This window comes from Sciurus vulgaris (genome assembly GCF_902686455.1).
Source record: "Sciurus vulgaris genome assembly, chromosome: 7".
Taxonomy (NCBI): domain Eukaryota; kingdom Metazoa; phylum Chordata; class Mammalia; order Rodentia; family Sciuridae; genus Sciurus; species Sciurus vulgaris.
The window spans coordinates 158,149,924-158,176,208 of NC_136467.1; the positions used below are offsets into that span (position 1 = coordinate 158,149,924).

A 26,285-nucleotide genomic window follows, 5' to 3' on the forward strand; every position below is an offset into this window, starting at 1 on the left:
ATACTGCTTAATCTTTACCTGACACCATATTAATTTTCTTTCAGATATAAAAACTTTTCATCATGGGCATTCATGTCATCCACATTCCCAAATACAGTGTCAACTCCTCCTGGCCTGAAATCCTGATTCCAATTCTCTAATGTTTTATGGCACTGCTAATAGTTATATATCTCCCCCACCTTGGCCTCCCTTTTGCTGTATATTGTCAATAAATAAAAATAAAAAACATTCTGCTGCATGCCTCTATAGCCCATGTCCTTCTTTGTTTTGACTCATAGGGCTTTGTATTCCTTTACATCTCTCTCGATCAACTAGTTCTATAATTAATAAACCCTGATTAATAATATCAACCTATATTTTGATATGTAAAGGGGTGTTGAGTTAAATTCTAGCTGATGTTTGCCCTAGATATAAACTGAAGCAAGATTTCCTGGATCCTGGAATGGAAGGCCCAAGATGACACAGATATATTAGAATGTTCTGCTGTTATATACTACATAGGACTGAATTTTATATACATACATCACAAATCCTGCTTTTTATTTTTATTTTTTTTCGGTGTTGGGGATTGTGCTCTACCAACTGAGCTCTATCCCCAGCCCCCCAAAATCCTGCTTTTTGTTTCACTTAATTTTATAACATTTATTGACTCATTAGAGACTCTGCTATAAGCAGTGTACATATATTAACCCAAAGGTAGTTAACACCAAGGCAATTTTACACAAAATTTCTTTATAATAACAAGTATGCAACTTATCACCCTAACAGATACCTTATTTGTCACAAGTTTATCCATACATTTTACACATGTCATAAGAAAAAAGTATACATTTTGCAATTAAATTAAAACACTTCATTATTAAAAATCAAAACTGGGTTCACTGTACATATAACACAATTGGATGTGATCATATTATCCTTTTCTATTTCATACATTTTAAAATCTACCAAAATATCTTAAACCAATGTCAAATTAATAAATATATTTGATCTCTCATGCCATCAGCAGATATCACAGACCAAAAGCAATATGCTAAAAAGTATTATAAAAGAGATATTTCTAAAAGAGCATGAGATGCTGAAAGGCGATGCCGGGAGCATTACTAGGAAAATCCTGCTTTTTTGATGATAATAAGACATTGAAAAAGCCTTGTGATATGATGGAAGTATTTTGACTTTGGAGTCAGACACAGCTCATTATGAGTCCCAGCCCACCTGCTTATTAGTTGTGGAAGTTTGTCCACCAGAAGAAACAGATATTACAGCCTGGCCTTCAGGTCTAAGTCCAAATTGCCAAATAAGTTTGCATTTAATGTATTTAAACAATAGAGTCAAGACTGTGAAAGATTGCAGGCTATGTGACTTTAACCTCCTGGGCTCCCCCACCTTCATTTTTTATGCTGTCTGATATCTGCAATGGGAAAGAACCTATGACCAGTGTGAAGTGGGAAATAATGATCTACTTTTGGACACTTCCTGGTTGGAGGTTCCTGCTCCCACTCAGGACACTGTTTCTCCTACTTATGAAGTCTGAGGAGAAATATTAGTAGAAAACTGTATCCATCGACTCTAGCATATAAAGAGATAGAACAGACCCTTTAAGTCCCTGACATCAGGGGACTCATAGCTCTCAAATCTGGAATATAGTTACTGTGAACTGAGTTATGATAGAGTCAAACATGAGGGTGTAGATCTCAAAACACAAATACTTTATTAGCAGTATTTTATTAGTCACAGATAACATTCTGGATGTACCAGGTTATATTATTTATATTAATTTTAACTGTTTCTTTTTATGTTATTAATGTGAATACTAGAAATATTTTAATTATCCTTGTGCCTTCCATTTGTTTGCATTGGACATTGTTGCTTTAGGGGGTTACTTCCCAGTTCAAAGTTCAGTCTGTCTCCTAAACAAGAACAGAAAGCAGAAAAGTCAAATGGAATTATATAGTAATTTTTATTATATTAATTTCATTCATGATTGATAAACAGGATATAACCCATAAAATGTAATGACCTTATGTGCAATGTCAAAAGCAAATGTTCTGCTGACAGGGCTAGATCCCACTTCGGGAAGAAAATCTTGCCTTAAAGCAGTAGCAGCCTGAGGCTCTGAGGTGCAATTCCCTGACCTCAAATGAAAAAAACAAAAAAGCTGCAACCAACAAACCTGTCATTCTGGCTTTATTAATGCCTGTCACTCAAAAAAAAAAAAAGACTCACTGGACTCAGACTCACGGGGTACAGTCTGAAGCCCTGTCCAATCAGGAACAGTTAGTGAGAGCTATCCAATGCTGTGTGCAACCAGGGAGGAGGGGCTGGCTTCCATGGTCTGGCCGGGGGTCCTTTTCTCCTGAGTCCACCATTTTTACCATTTGGCTACAGGCTTCGCTTCACCCTCATCCCTTGGAGTCTTGGTTTACTCTACTGTGCAGGTGCTGAAGAACCCTAGGGACAGGCCTGTGTACCCCTCAGTCCTCCTAGTACCCCTCAGTCCTACTGGCCATTCAAGTGGGGAGCAGGTCAGGGGAAGAGATCCTTTGCCATCACTCTTATCTTCGCAGGGCATCCTCAGGCCCTGCCTCAAATACTATCAGGCAGGTGTGTGCCTGCAGCCCTGTCTTCCCAGTTACTGGTGATTGACTGGTGGGACGATTATCATAATCAAATTCCCATATCGTTTTCCTTCAGGAGAGGAGCTGTGGTCTACAGGAACCTTGCTTCCTCCTGAGCTAACTTTGTTCATTTTTGCTTTCTTTTTCTTTACTTCTGTTTTTCTTTCTTTTTCTTACTGGAAGTTGAACTGAGGGAAGTTTTAACACTGAGCTATATCCCTAGTACTTTTTATTTTTATTTCAATACAGAATCTAGCTAAGTTGCTGAGATTGGCCTTGTTATGGTTTGATTTATCTGGACTTTTATATTGCAATGCAGTATACAATTTTTACATACATATGGATTTATATATGGATTTCATTTATATTGTGATTCCTTATTGTAATAGTATAGTTTCATAATATACATGAATGTCAGTTATGATAAGTATTTCTTTTGCTCTTACAATTGAAAAATTTCTTGTCTAATGTTATGTATAACTTTGTGGATGAAGTTTAGAACTTTATACTTTGGTTTCTTATTTCATTAAAAGAAAGCATGTTAATTTTTTATTATTGCATTATGGTTATACATAAAATTTGGGTTCATTTTGACATAATCATACAAGCACGAAATATAATTTGCTTCACTTCAGTACCCAGTAATTCCCCTTTCCTTCTCCTCATCCCTTCCCCTCTCTTCCATTTATTTATAGTTTTTTAAAATTGCTGCTTCATAGATACACATAAAGATAGAATTCACTGTGATTTATTCATATATGTACATAGCAAATTTGGTGGGAATATATTGTATTTTAATTTGGGGGAAATTTTTCATTTTTGTAATGATGAGTTTTATCATCTACACATGGGATGTGTAATTGAGTCTTTAATGAGCATCTGATGATTTTCAGTGTTTATAAAATCTATGTACATTCTTTCTGAACATGTATACATGTGAAATACCAGTGCATATTACACCTACATAAAATTAAACAAGGTGTTTTATACTATTTTAAAAACTGGATATACTGTGACCAAAATGTGACTGGCCCTTAGTGACTAGTTTTCTCTGAAGTTATTATTTATCTCTTCCAAGATGTACATTCTCTTGTACCATCTCCTTTGGTTACAAGTGTTGGATGAATACTATTGTGTCCTTACATTATCATAGTCACATATGCTGTCATTTCAGTGAGTCTCTGTGATGGGGAGTATGATATATCTTCAATATCAAAACAGTTTCCACAATTAGATAACTTAAACTCTTCTCAAGATTATGAGTATTCACTTGTTTTATATCTTCATCAATACTCTTTGACTTTGTCTCTGATGGAATTTTATTTTATATTTCTAAAGATTTTGAACTTTTTATGATTATTGACACTTAGATATCCCCTGTATTAATTGGCAGTTCAAGGCTCTTGTTTGCATTTCTTTGTAGTTTCTGGCATCAAAGATATGAAAATGAATCCGAAAAGGCAGATAGAGTTTGATTTCAAGAAAAAAAAGGGTATTAATTATTTAAAAAATTATTTGCCCTGTGGGGACTCTTGGTCCAGCTGAAACCCACCAAATAGTTGAGGAGGGTGTGGAAATGGAGTTGAAGAAAGATCTCCAGAGATCAGTTTAAGAGAACTTGATCAACTTTATTGTAACATAGGCAGGATTATATCATCAAGCAGTCGCTGGGCAGAATATCTCTGAGAGTTGTTGGACCCAATGGGCTTACAACATGCGCAGGGATTATAAACAATGGGCTGAAAGGTCACTGGCAGAAAAAATAAGAGTAAAGAAATGTGGCTGAGGATGGAAGGAGGCTAGGTTACCATAGTGATTGAGCCAAGTTTGGTTAGTGTTCTAACCATAGTATCACAGTTCAGGCCCTGAGACCCTCTCACATAGGCAATGTAAGCCTCTTTCCACCTCATGTTCCCAATATTGCCTTTTTTCTTCCCCTGAGCATATGATGTAGGTTTCTTTTCTCTTTATATTGAAGGCTATTTCAAATGGAATTCTAGGGTGTATCTTTGGAAATTCTAGCAGGAAAAAAATAAGAAAAATCTCTTCCCTATGACTGCAGGAAAATGAATATATTTTCCTAAAATTATTTGTAAGTAAATTGTTGGGTGACACATTCAGTGAAACATTCACTCTTCTTCCATGAAGTTTTTTTTTTTTTTTTTTTTAATGTTTTTGACAGTGAATTATGCATTCTATTATCTGGATTTTGGAGTTTAATACAAAATCATATGGGATAAGACCTGGAAAATCTTAGAAATATGCATAAATGGTTGTTTACTGACTGATATATTATGACAATACCAACAAAAAGACTTTTAGTTTTTAGAAATAGTTACATATTTTTTCTTTTCAGTTTCTTACAAGTCTTATAGATTTATTTATTTACTGATTCATACTCAGACCCTGGGACTGTGTTGTGCTTTTATGCATCATGTAATCTCCAAGCATTTACCCTCATAAGTTATCTGGGTTGATAGCTGTTTCTGAAGAATTCCTTAACATGAAAGAAGGAAAAATATTTGTTTTACTCCTGGGATGTCTTCTCTAGGCACTCTCTTCAAAATGAAGAAAAAAAGAATATTTCTCCAGATTGACATCCCCTATGTCAGAAGCAAACAATACTTTGAGGAACTTTGACAGGATTTTATGCAGTTATGTATCTGGGTAGTTTTTGGGTGCTGCTGAGTTGCCATTTAATGTCCAGAAACCTGAGTTGTCTCATCTCTACAATGAGAATAATTTTAGAGGACACAGATAGATAATGCTCTTATGTAAGCCACTAATACATGTATTTAGCCACCCATGTCATCCACATTACCAAATATTAAAGGTTGAATCTTCCTTGTCTGAATTCCAGGTTCCAATTCTCTGGCAGTTCAACTAATTTTGTTTCTCCTTGTCTTTTTTTTCTCTGTGTCCCCAGTAAGAGTTTTCTGCTCCATTGCCCATATTCAGCTATGTATAGAAAAGACTTAGAAACCTGTATTATTTGCTAACTGGTAAAGAAGGGTTCAGATTATTTCTGGCTAGTGCCTGTCCTTGTTATAATCTGAACCAGGACTTCCCTAGGGCCTGGAAAGGGAGTCCCATAATCAGGTATATGAAATGTGCATATAATATATATATATTATATAATATATATACCTATATATAATAATATATTATATTATATATATTATATGCACATTTTATATATATATAAAAATATAGGCATACACACACACATATATATATATATATATATATATATATATATATATATATATATATATATATATGGACATAGGTGCAGACAAATCTCTTGTCTGCATTTCTTTTAGGTGAGGAATACAATTCCTTACCAATATTTCTTTTATTTTCAGGTTCAAAAGAACAGGAGAGATACTGCCCTGAGGGCAGGGAGTTTTACCAAGAAAGTTTCCAGAAGGGAACATTTTCCCACCCAATGCTGGTCATGGTCCATTCCATTCCAGATAGCAGACAGCAATACACACACACACACACACACACACACACATATACACAATCCTTCTTTTTTGAACAAGTGTCACTAACCAAGTCCTAAATTAATAAGAAAAGTTGTTTGAGTTATATGGTATATTGGAGGTATTTGTATTTGGGATTTCAAATTAGACACTTTGTGTGTGTGTGTGTGTGTGTGTGTGTGTGTGTGTGTGTACTGGGATTGAACACCCAGGGGCCCTTAACCAGTGAACCACATCCCCAGCCCTTTTTATGTTTTATTTAGTAACAGGGTCTTGCTGAGTTTCTGAAGCTGCCTTTGAACTTGCTATCCTCCTACCTCAGCTTCCCAAGCTACTGAGATTACAGGTGTGTGCCACAATACCTGGCAACACAATCCATCTTAATTCCAAGTCCACTTGCTTATTGAGGGGCTTTCATCCTAGGAAGGAAAAAATGTCATAGATTGTACATTAGGTCTAAGGCCAAATTGCAAAAAAGTTTGCCTTTAATGCATTTAAATAATAGACTCCATGCTTTGTATCTGAACACCTGAGTCACAACTACTGCAAAGAACTGAATCCTTCACTTATAACTTACAAAAGAGTGGTCAGGACCTTCATCTTCCTGATATCTGGGGAATCATAATTATCAAATTTTGAAAATATTTCTGTGAACTGAGATATTCTGGAGCCTTGACATAGTTTTCAGAGTGTGCTGTTCCAAAAATACATATACTAAACTAGTAATATTTTGTTGGTCACATAATGGTAATATTCATATGATGGATATGTTGGGTTATGTTATTAAACTCAAGTTCTGCTACTTATTTTTATGTGAATCCTAGAAAATTTCTAATTACCCTTGAAACTCATGTTATTTTCATTAAATATTACTGTCTTAGGGGATTCCTTCCCAGTTTAATGTTCAATCTGTTTTCTCACAAAAGAGAGCAGGGAAATTAAATGAAATTTTATAGGATTGTCACTTTATTATTTCCAACCATGAATAATATATAGACATATAATCCACAAATTGAAAAGGCCTTATATGCAAGGTTAAATGCAAATGTCTTCCTGGCTGGAATGGACCCCACTTCTCCAAAAAAATAAATCTTGCCTTAAATTAGCTGTAGCCTGAGGTTCTGGATTTCAATTCCTAGCACTTGAATAGAAAAAAGCTACAGCAAGAACCTGCCATTGTGACCTCATTCATTTATGCATTTGATGTCATCACCTCTTAGGAAACTCACTAGACTGAGTCTGATTATGTTAAAACATAAACCCTGTCTACTCAGGAACCCTTAAGTAAGCATTGTCTAATCCAGCACACAGGCAGTAAAGAGAAGCAGGCTTTGACAATCTGGTGTGGTTTTTGTCTCTGAAATCTGCTAGTGTTGATATCCATCTCTAGGCTACCTCTTTTATGTTCAGGGGATCTGGTTGGCTCTGCCATGCAGATGCTGGAAGATCTTATAGAAAGAAAACTGGTCCCCTCAAAAGCCAGTAATAGGTGAGTGTGCTGTGGCATCTTGAAACTGAGGGGTAAGTCTGCTTAAAACTGGCTGCACTGATTATGGTGGTAACTGGCAATTTCAGACTGAAATCCCTGTGGTAGTCTCTAGTGTCTGCAGGCCTGGGTACTCTTCTGGGTAAGGTCAGCCCTGAATCTCCACTGGACAGTCAAATGGGACATATGTCAGCAGTAAACTCTGGAAGTCCTGACCTATCCCTGCAGAATATCTGTAGCCCCTACTTGAAGTCCTATCTGAGCACATATGTGGCAGCATTCCAGCACCTTTCCAGATTGTGTGGTGGATTGTGAAGTGAGATGATCATCAGATTCACAATGCCATGTATTGTTTTCATGCATGAGAGGGACTGTGGCCTATAGGGCTTTCAGTTCTTCCTTCCTCCTGAGCTTGCTTTTCTTTCTTTTTTGGGGGGATCATTTACCCTAATGTAGAACTTGGGTTGACCTGTTACTGAAGACTTTTCTTAACATGAAAAAAGGGCAAACAATAGTGTCTCAATTCAAACGGACCTCCTGCATGTTTTTGCTAGGCTCTCTCTTTAAAATGGAGAAGAAATATTATTTTTCTAGATAAATGTTTCCTATATCAGAAGGAAACCAGACTTGGAGAGTCTTAGAAGGAATTTCATACAATTCTGTCCTGGGCAGTTGTTAGTCTGACATATGATGCTGAGAAACCATTTGATATCTAGAAGCTTGTGTTTTCCTATCTCTACAATTGGATGATTTTAGAGGACTCATTTGGATCAAGGCTTCATGGAATAATTAATATTAGTTGCTCCCACAACTGTCAAAACACCTTGAAGGTACTGTGTAGATAGTGCTTAACCATTTTCTGACATATCACCACTTCTTTTTTTCAAAATCTTTTAACCTTTTCATCAGGGTCCTTATATCATCCACATGCCCAGACACAATATGCCAACTCTTGTTTGTCTGAAATCCAGATTCAATTTCTTTGATATTTTATGGTACTTCCAATAATTGTATGTTCCTACTTGGCTTCCATTTGATCTATGCCCTCAATAAAAAAAAAAAAAAAATTACACTGCATGATTCTACAGTCCATGTCCCACTTTGTATTGAAAACATAGGGCTTGGTGGTCCTTTACATTCCTCTAGACCAGCCTGTTTTATAATTAATAAACCTTGATTTAACTTCCCACATATTTAACATCAACCTATATTTTGATATGTAAAGGTATGTTGAGATAAATTTTAGCTGGTGTTTGCCCTTGAGGTAAACTGGCCATCCAGGTGGAGAAAATGTCAGTGGCAGAGACCCCTCACTGCCTTCCTTATCCTTGCAGGACATTCTCAAATACTATCACACAGGTGGCCCAGCATTTTCTCAGATGTTGGTGATTGACAGAGGGGCCCATTATTGTAATCAAATCCCCACATGCCATTTTCCTGCAGGAGAGCAGCTGTGGTCTGTAAGGACCACGTTTCCTCCTGAGCCAGCGAATTTTCATTTTTCTTTTCTTTTCTTTTTCTTTTTCCTTTTCCTTTTTTTTTTTTTTTTTTTTTTTGTGTGTGTGTGTTGCTGGAAGTTGATCCTCAGGATACTTTACTACTGAGATATAGCTCTAGTAATTTTTATTTTTTAATTTCAAGACAGGGTCTAGCTTATTTGCTGAGATTGTCTTGATATGGTTTGATTTGTCTAGACTTTTCTATTGCAATTAAGTATATGATTTTTACATATATATGGATTCATATGTGGATTTAGCTTATATTATGATTCCTTGTTGATTATTGTAGTAGTGTAGTTTCACAATGTACATGAATATCAGGTAATGAGAAGTACTCCTTTTGCTCTTATAATTGAAAAATTTCCTGGCTAAAATTATATATAATTTTGTGGATGAATTTTAGAAGTTTATGGTTTCTCATTTAATTAAAAGTAAAGCATGTTGATTTTTTTAATTATTGCACTATAGTTATACATAATATTTGGGTTCATTTTGACATAATCATATAAGCATGGAATATAGTTTGCTCCACTTCATTATCCAGTAGTTTCTCTTTCCCTCTCTTCCTACCTTCTCTCTTCCATTTATTTATAGTTTTATACATCACTGCCTTATAGATACACATAAATGTAGAATTTACTGTGATATATTCATGTAGGCACATAGCAACTTTACTGAGTATATTATTGGTACATTTGGGGGAAAATTATCTTCCTTTTAATGATGAGTTTTATCATGTACACATGGGATATGTAAGTGTTTCATGTGCTTCTGATAATATTTATTTTCTCATAAGTTCTACATATTTTCTATCTAAACATGTATACATGTGAAATATCACATGCGTATTGCACACATATAAAACTTAACCATGGTGTTTTATACTACTTCTTAAAGTGAATATACTGTAACTAAAAATTTGGATCCTAGTAACCATTTTTCCCAGATAATTATTTATCTCTTCCAAAATTTATATTCACTTGAACCATGCCCCTGGGATTGTATGGTTGGTGTTTGGATGAGTACTTTTGTATTCTTACCTGTTATCATGGTCACATATGCTACAATTTTAGGAAGTCTCTGTGACAGTGAGCAACATATATCTTCAATAACAAAAGTCTCCACAAATAATAATAAACTCCTTGAGTTTATAAATATTCATGTGTTTTATATCATATCAATATTTTGTCTGTGGTGAATTTTATATTTCTCTAAATATTTTGAATATTCCTTTAGATTTTGAATTTTTTATGATTATTGAAGATTTAGATATAGATATCCCCTGTATTAATTGGCAGTTCAAGGCATTTTCCTGCATTTATTTTGTGGTTTCTTGCTTCAGAGTTAAGAAAATAATATCCAAAAAGGAAGATAGAATTGAATTTCAAGAAAATAAAAGGTTTTGCATTTAATTAATAAAAAAATTACATTTTTATTCCCCTGAGTTTGTATTGTGGATATCTTGTATGTTTTGTATTTGGAGCTTATTTCAAAGAAATTCTAGGGCTTATCTTTTGAAATTCTAACAGGATATATAAGTAAGGAAAATCTCACTTCCCTATGGCTGCAGGAAAATGAATATATTTCCTCAACATCATTGTTAAGTAAATTGTTGAATGACACATTCACAAAAACATCCACTCCTTCCTTGAAGATTTTTTTTTTTAATGTTTTGGACAGTGAATCATGCATTGTCTTATCTGGATTTTGGGCTTTAATACAAAATAAAATAGGATAAGATTTGGCATTCCAAGAAATATGCATTATAATCTATTGTTTTCTAAATGATATGTTGAAGAGATAGCAATAAATGGACATTTATTTTTAGAAATAATTCCATATATTTTCTTTAAAATTTATGAGCCTTTTAGATTTATTTCTCTTCTTAGTCATACTCAGAGTCTGGATGTGCAATGTGCTTTTTTTGCACCCTTTAATCTCCACACACTTACCTCATAAGGAATCTAGGTTGATAGCTCAGTTTTTGAAGAGTTACTTAGCATGAAAGTAGGAAAAAATATTTGTGTTGTTCCTGGAATGTCTTCTCTAGGTTCTCTCTTCAAAATGGAGTGAAAATATTTCCTCAGACACATTCTCTACAACAGGAGCAAATCAGACTTTGAGGAGCTTTGAAGAAATTTTATATGGTTTTGTCTCTGGGTAGTTCTCTGTGCAACTGAGTTGCCTTTTAATATCCAGAAACCTGTGTTTACTTGTCTCTATAATGGGAAATGATTTTAGAGAACAGAGATGGAAAATGCTTTTCATGGAGGCTAGTAATACATGTATGTGCTATGGCCATGGTTGACAAACCACCTGGAAAACACTGCAGAAATAGTTTAACTAGTATCTGCCACTCACATGAATTTTCTTTTCAAAGTATGTAATAACATTTTCACTGTAGGCATCAATGTCATTTATATTTCCAACATAAAAGGTTGAATCTTCCTTGTCTGAATTCCAAATTCCAATTCACTGGTAGTTCAAGGTGGTACAACTAATTGTGTTTCCTTGCACTGCTTTTACTTCGTGTCCCCAATAAAATTGTTGTCTGCTCCATGCCTCTATCAGCTATGTTTAGAAAATGACATAGAGAACTGTTTTTTATTTTATTTTATTTTATTTTATTTTTGCTGATTTGTATAGGAGGGTTCAGATTACTTCTGGCTGGTGTCATTCCTTGTTATAAACTGAACCAGGATTTCCCGGTCCTAGGAAGAAAGCCCCATAAACAATCAGGTATAAAAAAAAGGTTTTGTTTATATGGAATGTATGTGCTTATTCTATATATGCACAAAGGTTCAGGCAAGTCTCTTACCTGATTTTCTTTCAAGTGGTAAGTAAAATTCCTTATCTGTATTTTTTCTCAGGTTCAAAAATCTGGAGAGACACTGCCCTGAATGAAAGCAGGGAGCTTTAAGCAGAAAGCTACCAGAGGTAAGTTTTCTCCCTCCAAATGCTGGCCATGGTCCATTCCAACCCAGATAAAAGAAAGCAAGCAAAATATATTAAAATTACACACACACACACCCTTAGAAATCCTGCTTTTATTTAATAAGTGCCACTAACCAAGTTCTAAAATAGTAAGAAAAGCTGTATGAGTCATGTGATGTAGTGGAGGTGTTTGGGCTTTTAAATTAGACACATTTTTTTTTTTTTTTTTGTATTGGGAATTGAACCCAGGGGCACTTAACCACTGAGCCACATTCTGAGAACTTTTAAAATTTTATTTAGTGACAGGTTCTTGCCAAGTTGCTGAGGTTGGCTTTGAACTTGAAATCCACCTACCTGAGCCTTACAAGCTGCTGGGATTATAGGTGTGTGCCACCACGCCTGGCAACAAAATTTATCTTGATTCCAAGTTCACTTGCTCATTTAGGACTTTCACCATAGGAAGAAAAATATCATAGATTGGCAGTTAGGTATAAGGCCAAATTGCAAAATAAGGAATTGATCTTTAATCATGAATCCTCACTTGCCACTCAAGTCGGGCATATGTCAGCAGTAGGCTGTCAACTTTCTGCAGAATATTTTCAGCCACTATCTGAACTTCTGTCTGAGCACATATATGCCAGCATTCCAGCACATTCCCAGATTGTGTGGTGAATTGTGGAGAGAGAAGATCATCAGAATCACAACTCCATGTATTGTTTTCCTGTGTGAGGAAAATCGTGATCTGTAGTCTGTATATTTCTCAGTTATCCCTTCTTCCTGAGCTCATTCTTATGCTTTGGTGGAATGATGATTCTGTGCTTTGAACCCAGAGGTCCTTTACCACTGAGCTACATCCATGGAACTTCTTATTTTTAATTTGAAACAGATGCTGAGTTTGACCTTAAACTTGTGACCAGACTCATGAAGTTGCTAGGTTTACAGGTGTGTGCCAACCTGGTTGAATTCTCCTGAATATTCTAAATGTATAGGAAGCAAAATGTGAAATCCAGAACCCTGTCTCACAGCTTAAACCTTTATATATATGTCAATAAAATCCTAAAATTTCAGCTCTCTGTTCATATTTTCAATGACAACTTCCTCTATCCTCAATATTATCAATTATTTTTTCCCTATTATATTTCAAATGAGCACATTATTTTTTTAATTATTAGTATTTTTTTTATCAAGAACCTGATAGAACTTTCTATAGAATTTGTTTGCTGGCTGGGTGCAATGACAAATGTGTAAAATCCCAGAGATTTAGGTTGAGCAGAGGCAACTTAGAAACACCTGTCTCAAATTTTTAAAACACAGACTGGGTATGTAGCTCATATTTAACATGCCCCTGTCTTAAATTCCTAGTACCATAGAAAAAAGGCAAAAGCAAAGGCTTTTGTTGTTGTTATTATTTATGAGAATTTCACATGATAGAAAAGTAGAGAAAAATCACTTGACCTTTGTAAAACTATGTGCTTATATTTGCCTTTTGTCTTTCCAAGGCCAGATATCTTGTCAAAATGTCTTTGTGTTGAGAGTTCCCCTAATGGAAATTATGTAAGTAAGTTCTTCTTTTGTTTCTGATATTTTCCTGGTACTGTGTTTCAGAACTATCTGATATGAGGATCCCACAGCTAGCACATCTAATGTCTCTTGAGAGTCTAGTGAATATCAGTACTTGGGCCTTATCTTGTTAGACAGCAGACTTAATTTAAGGAGTATAGATATTCAGGGAAGTAGCTGAGTACCCGAAAGATGGAAGAAATCTCCTGGGGTACCCTTCATCCAAAATGTACTTCAGTTGTTTCCTGACCTTGGCTACTGTGAATACTGTTACAGTGAAGATGAGAATGCAACCATTTGTTTAACATACTGATTTCAAATACTTTGGAAATGCATCCAGAATTATTATTCTGTTAGTTTTTAAAGAACTTTCAACTTTCAAGACTTTTTAAAAATTGCTTTTACTAAATTCATTTCTAGCAGTTTAAAGTGTTTCTTTCTTCCATATTCATATAATTGGGCTAATTTTTATTCTTCCATTTTTTGATAGTATCCATTCTAACAGCTGCACTCAAGTCACAGAAACTCTCATAGTTGAATGGTACACTATATTTATGATGCAAGTTTGTTAGAATTGAGGCTGTCTTATACTCATTGAAAAAAGGTGATGTGATCCTATTTTCGAAATAAACAGGGATCTGTTCTTTTAACCCTTTTTCTTAGCTCCTTGTGGGGATTTTAGCTCATGAAAATGCTTGCATACCAATATGGGATCTCTTCTTTGTGATATGCTGAGATATACACATGTGCATTTGTCATTGCTCCCAAAGCCTGGAGGTTTATGATGTAGTCCATTGAATGGAAAAATTTGAATTTCAGACAAATTCCTTACAGAAAGAATTGCTTAGTCCTGGAGTTATTAGTGAGATGAGCTGAGGGAGAGGGCTCATGAAGTACTTCTCTTCCACTTGGGCTGCCAGTCATGTACGGTATTTCCCTTGTTAACCCTTTGGTGCTGAATAGAAAGAAGCCCAGCTGTTATCAACAGCCTTTTGCAGATTATGCTGACAAATATCTTAGGAAAAATTGAGACCCTTGAGTTTTAACTCCTTTTCCGTGGTCCTATGAAATAAAACCCTGGACTTACATTTTCCTAGAAAAGCACTCATTTTCTCTGATCTTTATAGTCATGTATATCTAGTCTCTTTCTCTGTGTGCACTAGTTAAATTAAAATTCAAACTACAGGAAATTTAGAATTAAATGTGCTATATTTATGACCCAAACTGTCTTCCTCTACTCAGAGGAACAGTGGATTTAAATATCGTGTCCCAGTTATAAGGGTCATTGCCCAAGGAATGCTAATATACTAGTATAACTCAAACTTTCCTACTTATCTGATGGTAGATTTTTCTTGCTTTATTATGCCTCTAATTAATTTATAAGTTTAAGACAGATTCAAAACAGGAGTAAATATTGATTTGGCATATCTGTGAGTGGATCAAGAAACAGGAGGTTCATATTTTGCTATATTTTTATCTGCTTTCTGGTGGGTGGTGCTGGGGTACAATTCCAGTGTTGCACACATTCTGCACACAATCCTAACCAGTGGTCTGAGCCTCTAGTTCTAATATCTATCTTTTGGTTGGATTGTATTATTCATTCACATTAAATAATTTTCTTGATATGATTGTATTTATATGAGTCTTTTTATTGCACTTAACAATAAAAACAATATTTAGATACATATGGATTTACCTATCTAATTTTCTCTATTGTGATTTCTTAGTCTTTATATTACTACAATATTATATTTTTATAACATACATTAGTATCAGGTAATGGTAGCTGGTACTTTGCTTTTATATTTCTGGAAGTTCTTGGCTAATTATATATATATGTAAAAACTTCCTGGAGAATTTTGGATGTTTTTTCATTGTTCCCTTCTTTAATTTCATTGAGGTATTATTATAGTTGACTTGGAGTAATGATCTTCCTTATGATAGTTTTACCATCTATACATAAGTTGAGCAATTGGTTCTTTGATGTACTTCTGTGTATTTTTATTTTCTCATTCTGCACATTTTTAAATATTCTTACATATGAAATACAACATTCATGTGACAACTTTATAAAATATACATGGTGTTTTTTAGTATTTGTCAAACTGAATATAACAAAAAAAGTGTCTAACTTCTAGAACCATTATTTTTAACAGCTTATTATTTATTTCTTCCTAAATATACATCCCCTTTAATCATACATCTGGGTTTCAACTCAGGAGGAATATGTTTATGTCTTCATATGTCCAGGTGTTATAATTTCAGTGTCTGTTTCTGGTGGTGGTGTATCATGTATGTTTGATTAAAAAAAAAAAAATTCTGCACATGAATAATAGCAGTTTAAACTATATCTTCCCTGTCCCAGCCTGCAGGACATCAACGGGTACCTGGAGGGGGGTGCTGAGATTGAGAGAGACAAGAGACACGAGAAATGGAGACAAGACAAAAGCCTGATCAAGTCTCGTTTATTAGAGGAATAAACACAGTTAATATAAAGTACAGAAACCAATCAGAGTAAAGCGCGTGAAGGCAAGACTAGTCTCGCACCAGAACTCCAATAAGGAAGTGTAGTTGTCCAATCATGAAACACCAGGCACCTGGTATAGTCTGACAGGTGTGTAAACAGGTAATGGCACGCCCCACCAGCATCTGGCAGGAGCCATCTTAGCTCAGCATGAGGCGAGGCAGGGGGCGTGACCATGAGTCAAGGCGCGTGACCTTGAAGCAAGGCAGGGTGCGACCTGCTGGCTCCGGACACTTCCCTTTATGAGATTGCCTTTCTTCCACATGTTCATCAATACTATTTAACTTTGTGTATATGATGTGATTTTATTTTACATTACCTAGTTTCTAAAGATTTTTAGTTTTTCATGATTATGGAACACTTATATATGGCCTATTTAAAGTGAATATTCAAGTCTCTTGCCTGCTTTTCTTTTTGAGTCTGTAGTTTTCTTCTTATAAGTGTTTGATTATTTATGAGATAATTAGGTCATTTGTCCTTGTACCATTTCATGGAATCATTTGATGAATGAAATTTTTATTTTAATATTATACAATTTATGAATTTAAAAATATTATTCTATGTAATTTGAAAATAAATAACTTTTTTGTTGTTCTTTTTCCCTTTTTGATATTGGGGATTGAGTTTCTTGGGTTGGTCATAGACTTGTGATCTTCCTGCCTTAGCATCTAGAGTACTGGATATTTCAGTTGTGTACCACCATATGCATCCTATCTCACTTTTTATGTCAACTTCTGGCAGCTTCATATTTTCTTTTATAGTTCACTTTTCATAATTCTTATATTTATATTTAGTATGTGAAAATGGGTTATGTGGTATGAGTAAAGCATACAGTAGCATTTTTACTATCATACAAATATACCCATATCCTAGCATTTTTCTTTGGAAAGAATGCCATTTTTCCTCTTTCCTACACTACAATCTCTATGAATTGAAACTGTCTAAATAGCAAAAGACTTATTAAGAGTTTTGTCTTCAGTTCCACCATGTTTTAATTTTATCATGTGGTCTACACTGATTGTTTTAACTTTATAACATCAGTCTATTGTGGCATTATGGTATTCTGGTCAGTGATAGACTTCATGTACAACAGTGGAAAGGATATATTGAAGGCCCTCACCATGTAGTAATCTGTCTCAACTAGATACTTGTCATTATACTCAGGTACTTGGAAAATAGCAGAATCATTGTACAATAAATTTTACAGAATATATTCACTTCAAATGAGACATCATTATATATATACATATGTATGTAATAACATAGTATATAATTGATATAATTTTTACTTATTGAATTATTGAATTTGCCAGGGTGTCTCTGAGTTACTAAGTGATTCACTAAGTTACTGAGGCTATCTTTAAACTCTTGATCCTCCTGCCTAATCCTCCTGAGTTGTTTGGAATACATGCTTACTGCACTACATCTGGCTCATTTGCTTTTTAAAATCACCATCATTGACTTTAGTGATTCTTTGTTATGTTTATTTTCAATATCTTCTAATTTACTCTTTTGCTTAGGATTTTCTTTTCTCTACTCTTAACTTTTATAAAATTTATTTGTTTCAAGCTATTGAGATGGATGATTTGCTCATAAATTCCCAGTCATTTTATGGTTTACTAATTTATTGAGATATGATTTGTATTCTCAGTCATTTGGGTTTGTTTTTGGTTTTTAACTTGAGTTGTATCTCCTTTGACAGGTCTTTCCTTTAAAGTAGTTCCTCCCTTTGCTGATCTACCTGGCTGTTTCCATTTCCTCCACATGGAATATTTGTTGAGAATGTTCTGTAGCACGGGCTTTCTATTTGTAAATTCTTTTAACTTTTGTTTATCATGGAAGGATTTTTTTTTTCATCTTCAAATCTAAAGGTTACTTTTTTGGGTATAAAATTCTTTGTTGGCAACCACTTTCTTTTAGAGCTTGACACATGTTGTTCCAGGCACTTCTAACTATTAGAGTCTGGGCTGAGAAATCTGCTGATATCCATATTGGTTTCCCCCTATATGTAATCTGATGCTTTTCTCTTGTAGCCTTCAATATCCTATCTTTATTTTATATATGAGGTATATTCATTATAATGTACCTTGGTGTGGATCTGTTGTAATTTTGTACATTTGGTGTTCTGTAACCCTCTTGCATTTGATTTTCTATTTCATTCATCAGGTTTGGGGAATTTTTTAATATTAAGTCATTGAATAGATTGTTCATTCCTTTGGTTTGTATGTCTGTGCCTTCCTTAGTCCCAATAATTCTTAAATTTGGCCTTTTCATGATGTCCCAGAGTTCTTGGAGGTTTCTTTCATGATTTCTTACCATCTTCTCTGTTTGGTCAACTTTATTTTCAAGATTAAATATTTTGTCTTCATTATTTGAAGTTTTTTCTTCCAAGTGATCTAGTCTGTTGGTGATGTTTTCCATTGAGTTTTTATTTAGTTTATTGTTTCAAGGATTTTCATTTTTTTTAAATCTCTATGTCTTTGTTGAAGTGATCTTTTCCTTCCTGCTGTTGCTCTTTCAACTGCTTATTGGAGTGATCATTCCATTGCCTGCATTTGCTCTTTTATTTCATCCTTTGCTTTATAAATCTTTTTAATTATGTATATTCTGAAATCCTTTTCTGACATTTCTTCTACCATGCTGTCACTGGGTTCTATGAATGTAGAATCCAGGTTTGTTTGGAACATTTTCTTCCCTTGTTTTTTCATGTTGTTCATGTATCTTCCCCTCTAGCAGTGCAGATCTTTGGTGTTGCAGTTTCCCACCTATAGGCTTATAGTGACCCTATAGGTTTCTAAAACCTCTTCTTTAAGGGGGAGATCAATATTAGCAGCACCCAATACACATAGTTTGCAGACCTAAACCAAATAGCCCCTTTGAAGTTATTAACAATATTATCATAACAAACAGAGAGGATGAGTTCAATTATTATGTACAGTATAACAGATAGATTTGCAATAAGGTCTGCAATTTCTAATGGAGGATAAATAGGAAGGAAAGTAATGTAGAATGTAACTGTTAATGGGATAAGAAGAGAGTATATAGAAGTTCTAGATTGTAGAAAGTGTGAAAGTGTAATCAAAAGAAGTTGGTTGTTAGCATGACAAAAGTGAGAGAAAGACCCTGAGGAAACAGGTAAACAAAAGGAAAATAGAACAAGAAAAGTAAAGAAACAAAAACTTACAATTTTTAAAAAGAGAAAAAATATCCTGCACTATAACAGTTACGTATTATTCAAACTTCCCATTCTTTGGTAGCCTGTTGCATGAGAGGTACTTGACAATGAGTTTCCAGTTTCCAACAGACTTCTCAGGATGGGATTTGTCCCAGCTAAAGATGGAAGCTTCCCCTTCTGAGATAATTCAAGATGGCCACGCTGGCTTACAAGTATGTTGACAAATGGGGAGCTGCTGCTCAGGGCATGGGTGTGGTTGGCTGGGTGTCCTAGGGACAGGGTGTGGTTTGTTGGGAAGGGGTCCTGGAGCACAGCATGGTCTGTGTTGTTCAGAGGTCCTGGAGGTGGGATGTGGTCAGTTGGTCTGGGAGTCCTGGTGGCAGTGTGCATTCAATTGGGCTGAGTGGTCTTGGATATGGGGCTTTGTCAGTCCATCCACAGGTCCTACAGGTACTGGCTATTGTCTCAAACTTGTGGCAGCCACGTGTAATGAATCCTGTGGGTACTGTGGCAGTGAAATTCCAGGCAACAGCAGGCAACTGGCGTCCCCTTGGTGGTCTGCAGTTTGTCTGCAGGCTAACAGTAGACAATCACCTCCTCAACAGAGGTTCTCTGGGCAATCCAAGGCCTGATGCTTTGAAAGCCTCCTCCAGTCAATCCATGGTCTACACCCACTGTCAGATAAAATTCAGGCTGCTTCCTTCTCCTCTGTACTATTTATTTACCTATTCTTATTTCAGGAACTGTTGACATTCAAGGATGTGGCCATTGATTTCACTGAAGAGGAGTGGAAATGCCTTCAGCCAGCTCAACAAAACTTATATAGAGATGTGATGTTAGAGAATTACAGCAACTTTGTCTTCCTGGGTATGCATAACTTCCCTTCACAATTTTTAATTATTTATGATTATTTAATTTTCTTCCCTTGATGAATATCTTCTGGGAACTTCTCTATAAGAATGAGTTTCAGATTTGTTCTTTCAAGAAAAACAGGACAATTTTGGTATAAATAAAATGTTAGTGACATTTCTGTTAGTCTTCATTCTCTCTTTTTCTTGATATGTTATTTATCCTTCACTTTAGAAAACTGATACTGAGAGTAATTCAATGATATAAAATATTGTGCTCTACAATTATAAGAAGACAGTTGCATAGTTGAGAGGCCCAAAATGTAAGGAAGAATCCAAATTTTAAAATAGTGATAGAGAAGTTATCTAGCAGAAAAAATTTTCAGAAGCTTAGGTTTATTTCTCCCGTTATCATTGAATATGTACTGCCCTATGTTTATCATGTTTTAAAATTCTTTAAAATCTTCTGTGTGTCTACAGTGATGTCCCAGCTCATTTAAATTAACCACCCAACTCGCCTTTGCTAGTGAGTGACAGCATGATCTAAAATATTTTTTATTATTTGTGGTCTCCAGGTGAAAATGTACACATTTTTGGAGAATTCGAGGTCAAGCCATTTTAATAAATTAATATCCTAAAGCAGATTAATATTATTCATATATTTATTCATTAAAATTCACTTACATGTGCTCTTTATAAATAAATACTTATTATGGATTTTCTGCAAAATGAAAATCAAGTTTCACAATAAATGCTCTTTTTTGGTGTGTAGTAAGAGTTGCAGATTGTAGTTATATGAAAGTGTTTGTAAATAATATATCTATGGTTGGTTAAATTTTTCTTTCCTTTATTCTTTCATTTTATAGACTACATTTCATTTTGTAGAAGAGGTTTCCTTAGTTCACATAACACTGTTTTATTTTTGTCCATATTTTATGAATGTTGACAATTTCCATTACTTCACAAACTAGGACATTGTTGGAACTAAGATATGCATAATTCTTGTTTCTATTGCCAATAAAATTTGATATGCTTTTACTTGTTTGTATAAATAGTATATCTTTCTAAATGAATTTTATATTTTATCCAGATTGATTTTTTTATCCTGTGTATGTACATAGTAATGTAATTTTTTATATCTGAATGTAATAGGGATAGGGTCCAAGGGTACTCTAATAATGGGCTATATCCCCAACCCCTTTCTATTTATATTTGGAGAGAGGTTCTCACAAAGTTATTGATGATGGCATTGAAATTATTACCTCCCTGCCTCAGAATTACAATAGTAATTCTGGATTATATGCATGCCCTTTATATATAATTTATGAACTTGTTCTTATTTATAGGATGAAGACCATAGTATTTTAAAGGTACCTTTCAAACATTTTACAATTCTTTTTATTTTTATATGTTGTTTGAAATTTTAATTGTGATCAAAACCACAAAACAATACTTTCTCTCCCACTATATTATACATACTGTTCAGCAATATTAGTTCAAATTGTCACAAAATATATCTATAGAATGCTTACACCTCAAAAATCAATAAATATATTTCTATGTAAACAAGTGCTTATTTTTGTCTTCTCCTATCATTAATGGCATTCTCATTTCTGTTCAGAAGGTTTTTTGAATGTTTGCTTTTTCTCTTTGTTTTTAGTTGTCTTATACATGTAGAGTTCTCCCATGTTTTTCTTTGTGGTAGTGACATATTTCTGTTAACATAATGTACTGAAGATTTATCCTGATTATAGATTTTGTAAAAATTTATTACTTTTTAACTTGAAAAATATTCTGTGGTTTCTATATTCCAAATTGCTCCATCCACTAATTTCAAGTGATATTTGGTTTGCTTCCTCATAGTACCTCTGTTGATTAATGCTGTAATAAAATTTTGTGTTCAAATGTCTTAATTTGTTCTATATGTGAGGCCTTATTACACTCAGAATTCACTATGTCCATCTGTCTTAATTGATGTCACTATTACCAGTTAAATTTTACAGTTTTTATTGTTTTCAAATCATGAAACAACATTCTCCCAATTTTGTTTTTATTTTGAATATTTTTGATATATCCATAAAATTTTGAGATGCCATAAAATTTCTAGAATACGTTTTTTCTGTCTTTGCAAAAAATGTCATTGGGAGTTTGAGGGATATTTACATGGAGTCTCAAGATAACTTTGAGAAGTACAAAGGTCTTTTAATTTCATTTTTTAATTCTGGAAAAAGATTATGTTTAAGACCGTTCAATCAATTGCCACATATGTGTGGATTTTTGAACATCTTTTCCACTTTTGATTTCTAACATTATTCTCTGATGATCAGAAAATAATTGGCATCATCTAAGTAATATTGTCATAGGCTGTGCAAGGGTTTTATTGTCTTTCAAATTTGTTTTCATGTAAAATCTTCTAGACACATATATATTTTCCTCTTTAAGATTTTGTCTGTATTTCTCCTTAAGATTCCCTACCCTCTTAAAACTTGTTGAATATCCATTGTATTATCATCCAAAATCTACCTGTTATTTCCAGATCTCTGTGTCTTCAGAGACAGAAACCAGTTTTCACACAGTCTTCAAAGAAGCCAGAAATATTGGTGTATGTTTTATATTTCCCTTATTCTACTGAGAGTGAAGGCAGCTTATAGATTTTTTTCCCTAATTGCACAATGATATATAAGAAAGGAGGAAAGACTTTGGTTGATAAAAGTAAGATACATTCCTTCCCTATACTATATTGCCCTCCATAGAAATATAGTCATCTTTGATACTGTGCTCTCTACAATAATTTGTGTAATTTTTATAACATATTTGTGGCTGTACATTTTTATGTAACATGTCTGAAGTAATGATTACCTTGGTTTACTAATATGCTACACTGCTGATGTTCTGACTTTGCTAACTCTGCTATAATTTCCTGTTATATATACAAAATATATTCATCCCAGTCTACTAAATAATTTTCTTAAACTTTCATTTATTTCAGCAATGATGTCTCATAATATCAAAGAATTTTCACCAGACCAGGGCATAAGACATATATTTCAAATAGTGATTAATGGAAAATGTGGAAAGTGCGACCTTGACCATTTAAAACACAGGACAATATGGAAAACTTTAAGTGAGAGTGAACAACAGAAATTATATTATCAAAAACCATGCCTCATTCACCAGCAGAAAATTCATACTGGAGAGAAGTTGTGCAAATGTAAAGAAGTCGGCAAAACTTTTAATGCAAAATCAGACCTTATTCACCATCAGAGAATTGGTAATGGAAAGAAACCTGACCAATTTACAGAATGTGGCAAAGCTTTATATGGAAGATCATACCTTACTCAACACCAGAGAATTCATACTGGAGAGAAGTCCTACCAATGTAAAGAATGTGGCAAAGCTTTCTGTGAAAGATCACAACTTACTAAACACCAGAGAAATCATACAGGAGAGAAGCCCTTCAAATGTACAACATGCAACAAAGCTTTTAATGACAAATCATACCTTAATTGCCACCAGAGAATTCATACTGGAGAGAAACCCTACCAATGTAAAGAATGTGGCAAAGCTTTCTATCGAAGAGCATGCCTTACTCAACATCAGAGAATTCATACTGGAGAGAAACCCTACCAATGTAAAGAATGTGGCAAAGCTTTCTATCGAAGAGCACGCCTTACTCAACACCAGAGAATTCATTCTGAAGAGAAACCCTACCAATGTAAAGAATGTGACAAAGCTTTCTATCAAAGATCATACCTTACTCGACACCAGAGAATTCATACTGGAGAGAAGCCCTACCAATGTAAAGAATGTGGCAAAGCTTTCTGTCAAAGATCACAACTTACTAAACACCAGAGAAATCATACAGGAGAGAAGCCCTTCAAATGTACAACATGCAACAAAGCTTTTAATGACAAATCGTACTTTATTTGTCATCAGAGAATTCACACTGGAGAGAAGCCCTATCAATGTAAACAGTGTGTCAAAGCTTTCTATCAAAGATCATACCTTACTCGACACCAGAGAATTCATACTGGAGAGAAGCCCTACCAATGTAAAGAATGTGGCAAAGCTTTCTGTGAAAGATCACAACTTACTAAACACCAGAGAAATCATACAGGAGAGAAGCCTTTCAAATGTACAACATGCAACAAAGCTTTTAATGACAAATCGTCCCTTATTTGTCATCAGAGAATTCATACTGGAGAGAAGCCCTACCAATGTAAAGAATGTGGCAAACCTTTCATTGCAAAATCGCACCTTATATGCCATCAAAGAATTCATACAGGAGAGAAGCCTTACAAATGTACAGCATGCAACAAAGCCTTTAATCAAAAATCAGACCTTAGTCACCACCAGAGAATTCATACTGGAGAGAAACCCTACCAATGTAAAGAATGTGGCAAAGCTTTTATTGTAAAATCAAGCCTTATTTGCCATCAAAGAATTCATACAGGAGAGAAGCCTTACAAATGTACAGTATGCAACAAAGCCTTTAATGATAAATCATACCTTAGTCATCACCAGAGAATTCATACTGGAGAGAAACCCTACAAATGTAAAGAATGTGGCAAAGCTTTCTATCGAAGAGCACACCTTACTCAACACCAGAGAATTCATACTGGATAGAAGCCCTACCAATGTAAAGAATGCAGCAAATCTGTTAATGTAAAATCAAACCTTATTCAACATCTGGGAATTCATACTGGTGAGAAGCCTTAGAAATGTTCAGATTGTTGCAAAACTTTTAATAAATTATGACTAATTAACCACCAGGGAAATCATACAAATGCAAAGAATATGACGAAGCTTTTAATGGAAAAGTATACATTTCTCACTAGCAGAGAAATCATACTGAAAAGTCCTATAAATAAAGAGAATGTGACAAACATTTATTTGTCAATGATTATTTTTAATTGTTTCCAATTAGTTATATATGACAGTAGAATGCATTCAGAAAAATTGTACACAAAAGAAGAACAAATTCTTCCACAGACTACAAGTGTTGCAGACACGAAGGTAGTGTAATCACACATTTATTCAGGATAATGATGTCCAGATCATTTTACTGTCATTACCCTCCTTACACTGATTACTTTTCCCTCACTACCTTCTACACAATCCAGACTATTCATTCCACCTACCCTCCATTATGAATCACCATTTGCCTGTCGGAGAAAATATGTGGCCTTTAGTTTTTTGGGTTTCACTCATTTCACTTATTGTGGTAATCTCTAGATCCATGCATTTACTAGAAAATGTCATAACTTTTTTTTTTAAGTGTGAATAGCATTCCATTGTCTGCATATACTACATTTTCTTTATCCATGCATATGTTGAAGGCCATCTAGGTTGGTTCCCTAGTTTAGTTATTGTGAACTGAGCTGCTATAAACAATGATGTGGTTGAGTCACTGTAGTATGCTGGTTTTAAATCCTTTGTGTGTTTATATCAAGGAGTTGAGTAACTGGTTCAAATGGTAGTTTCATTTTGTGTTTTCTTAGAAATCTCAATAAAATTTCTAGAATGGTTAAATCAATTTGTAGACCAAGCAGCAATGTATGAGTGCACCTTTTTCTATATATCCTCAGCAAAACATATTTTTTATGTTTTATTTTTTAAAAATTATGATTGTAATAGGAGTGGGATAAAGTCATAAAGTGGTTTTGAGCTGCATATCTCTAATTGCTAGAGATGATGAGCAATTTTTCATGTTAGTTGATCATTTGTAATTTTTCTTCTGTGAAGTGTTGGTTCAGTTCATTACCCCGTTTATTGATTGAGTTTATTTTTATCTATCTATTATTTATTTATTTATTTATTTATTTATTTATTTATTTATTTATTTATTTATTTATGGAATGGAAGAAACTCTACCACATACACCTTAGATAAAGCAATAAGGTGTATGTGGTAGAGTTTCTTCCATTCCATAGGCACTCTCTTCATGTTACAGATTGTTTTCGTTGCTGAGAAAATTTTTATTTTGAGTCCATCCCTTTTATGATTACTTGAATCTACTTCTTTTGCTTTTGGAGACTTGTTAAGGAGGTCAGTTTCTAAGTTGACTAGGTGGAGATTTGGTCCTACTTTTTCTTCTACTATTTGCAGGATCTCTGTTTTAATGCCTATCTTAACTCACCCTTGCATTGATTT

At 34.3% G+C, this 26,285-nt stretch overlaps 1 protein-coding gene across 6 annotated transcripts in view; it reads left to right on the plus strand.

Annotated features, from left to right (window-relative positions):
* The window catches only part of LOC306666094 (uncharacterized protein), a 64,375-nt gene extending 39,497 nt beyond the window's left edge, over positions 1-24,878 (plus strand). The window contains exons 2-6 of one of the 6 annotated variants that reach the window (XM_079147929.1): positions 11,738-11,830; positions 11,962-12,028; positions 19,367-19,496; positions 20,025-20,151; positions 23,122-24,878. In XM_079147929.1, the coding sequence (XP_079004055.1) occupies positions 19,392-19,496; positions 20,025-20,151; positions 23,122-24,758 (1,869 nt within the window). In that variant the 5' untranslated portion in view covers positions 11,738-11,830; positions 11,962-12,028; positions 19,367-19,391 and the 3' untranslated portion in view covers positions 24,759-24,878. Of the gene's footprint in view, positions 1-11,737; positions 11,831-11,961; positions 12,029-19,366; positions 19,497-20,024; positions 20,152-21,478; positions 22,845-23,121 lie in introns of those variants that run through there. The other 5 variants (XM_079147934.1, XM_079147933.1, XM_079147932.1 and 2 more) reach the window with 5 other exon arrangements.
* The last annotated feature ends 1,407 nt before the right edge of the window (positions 24,879-26,285 follow it).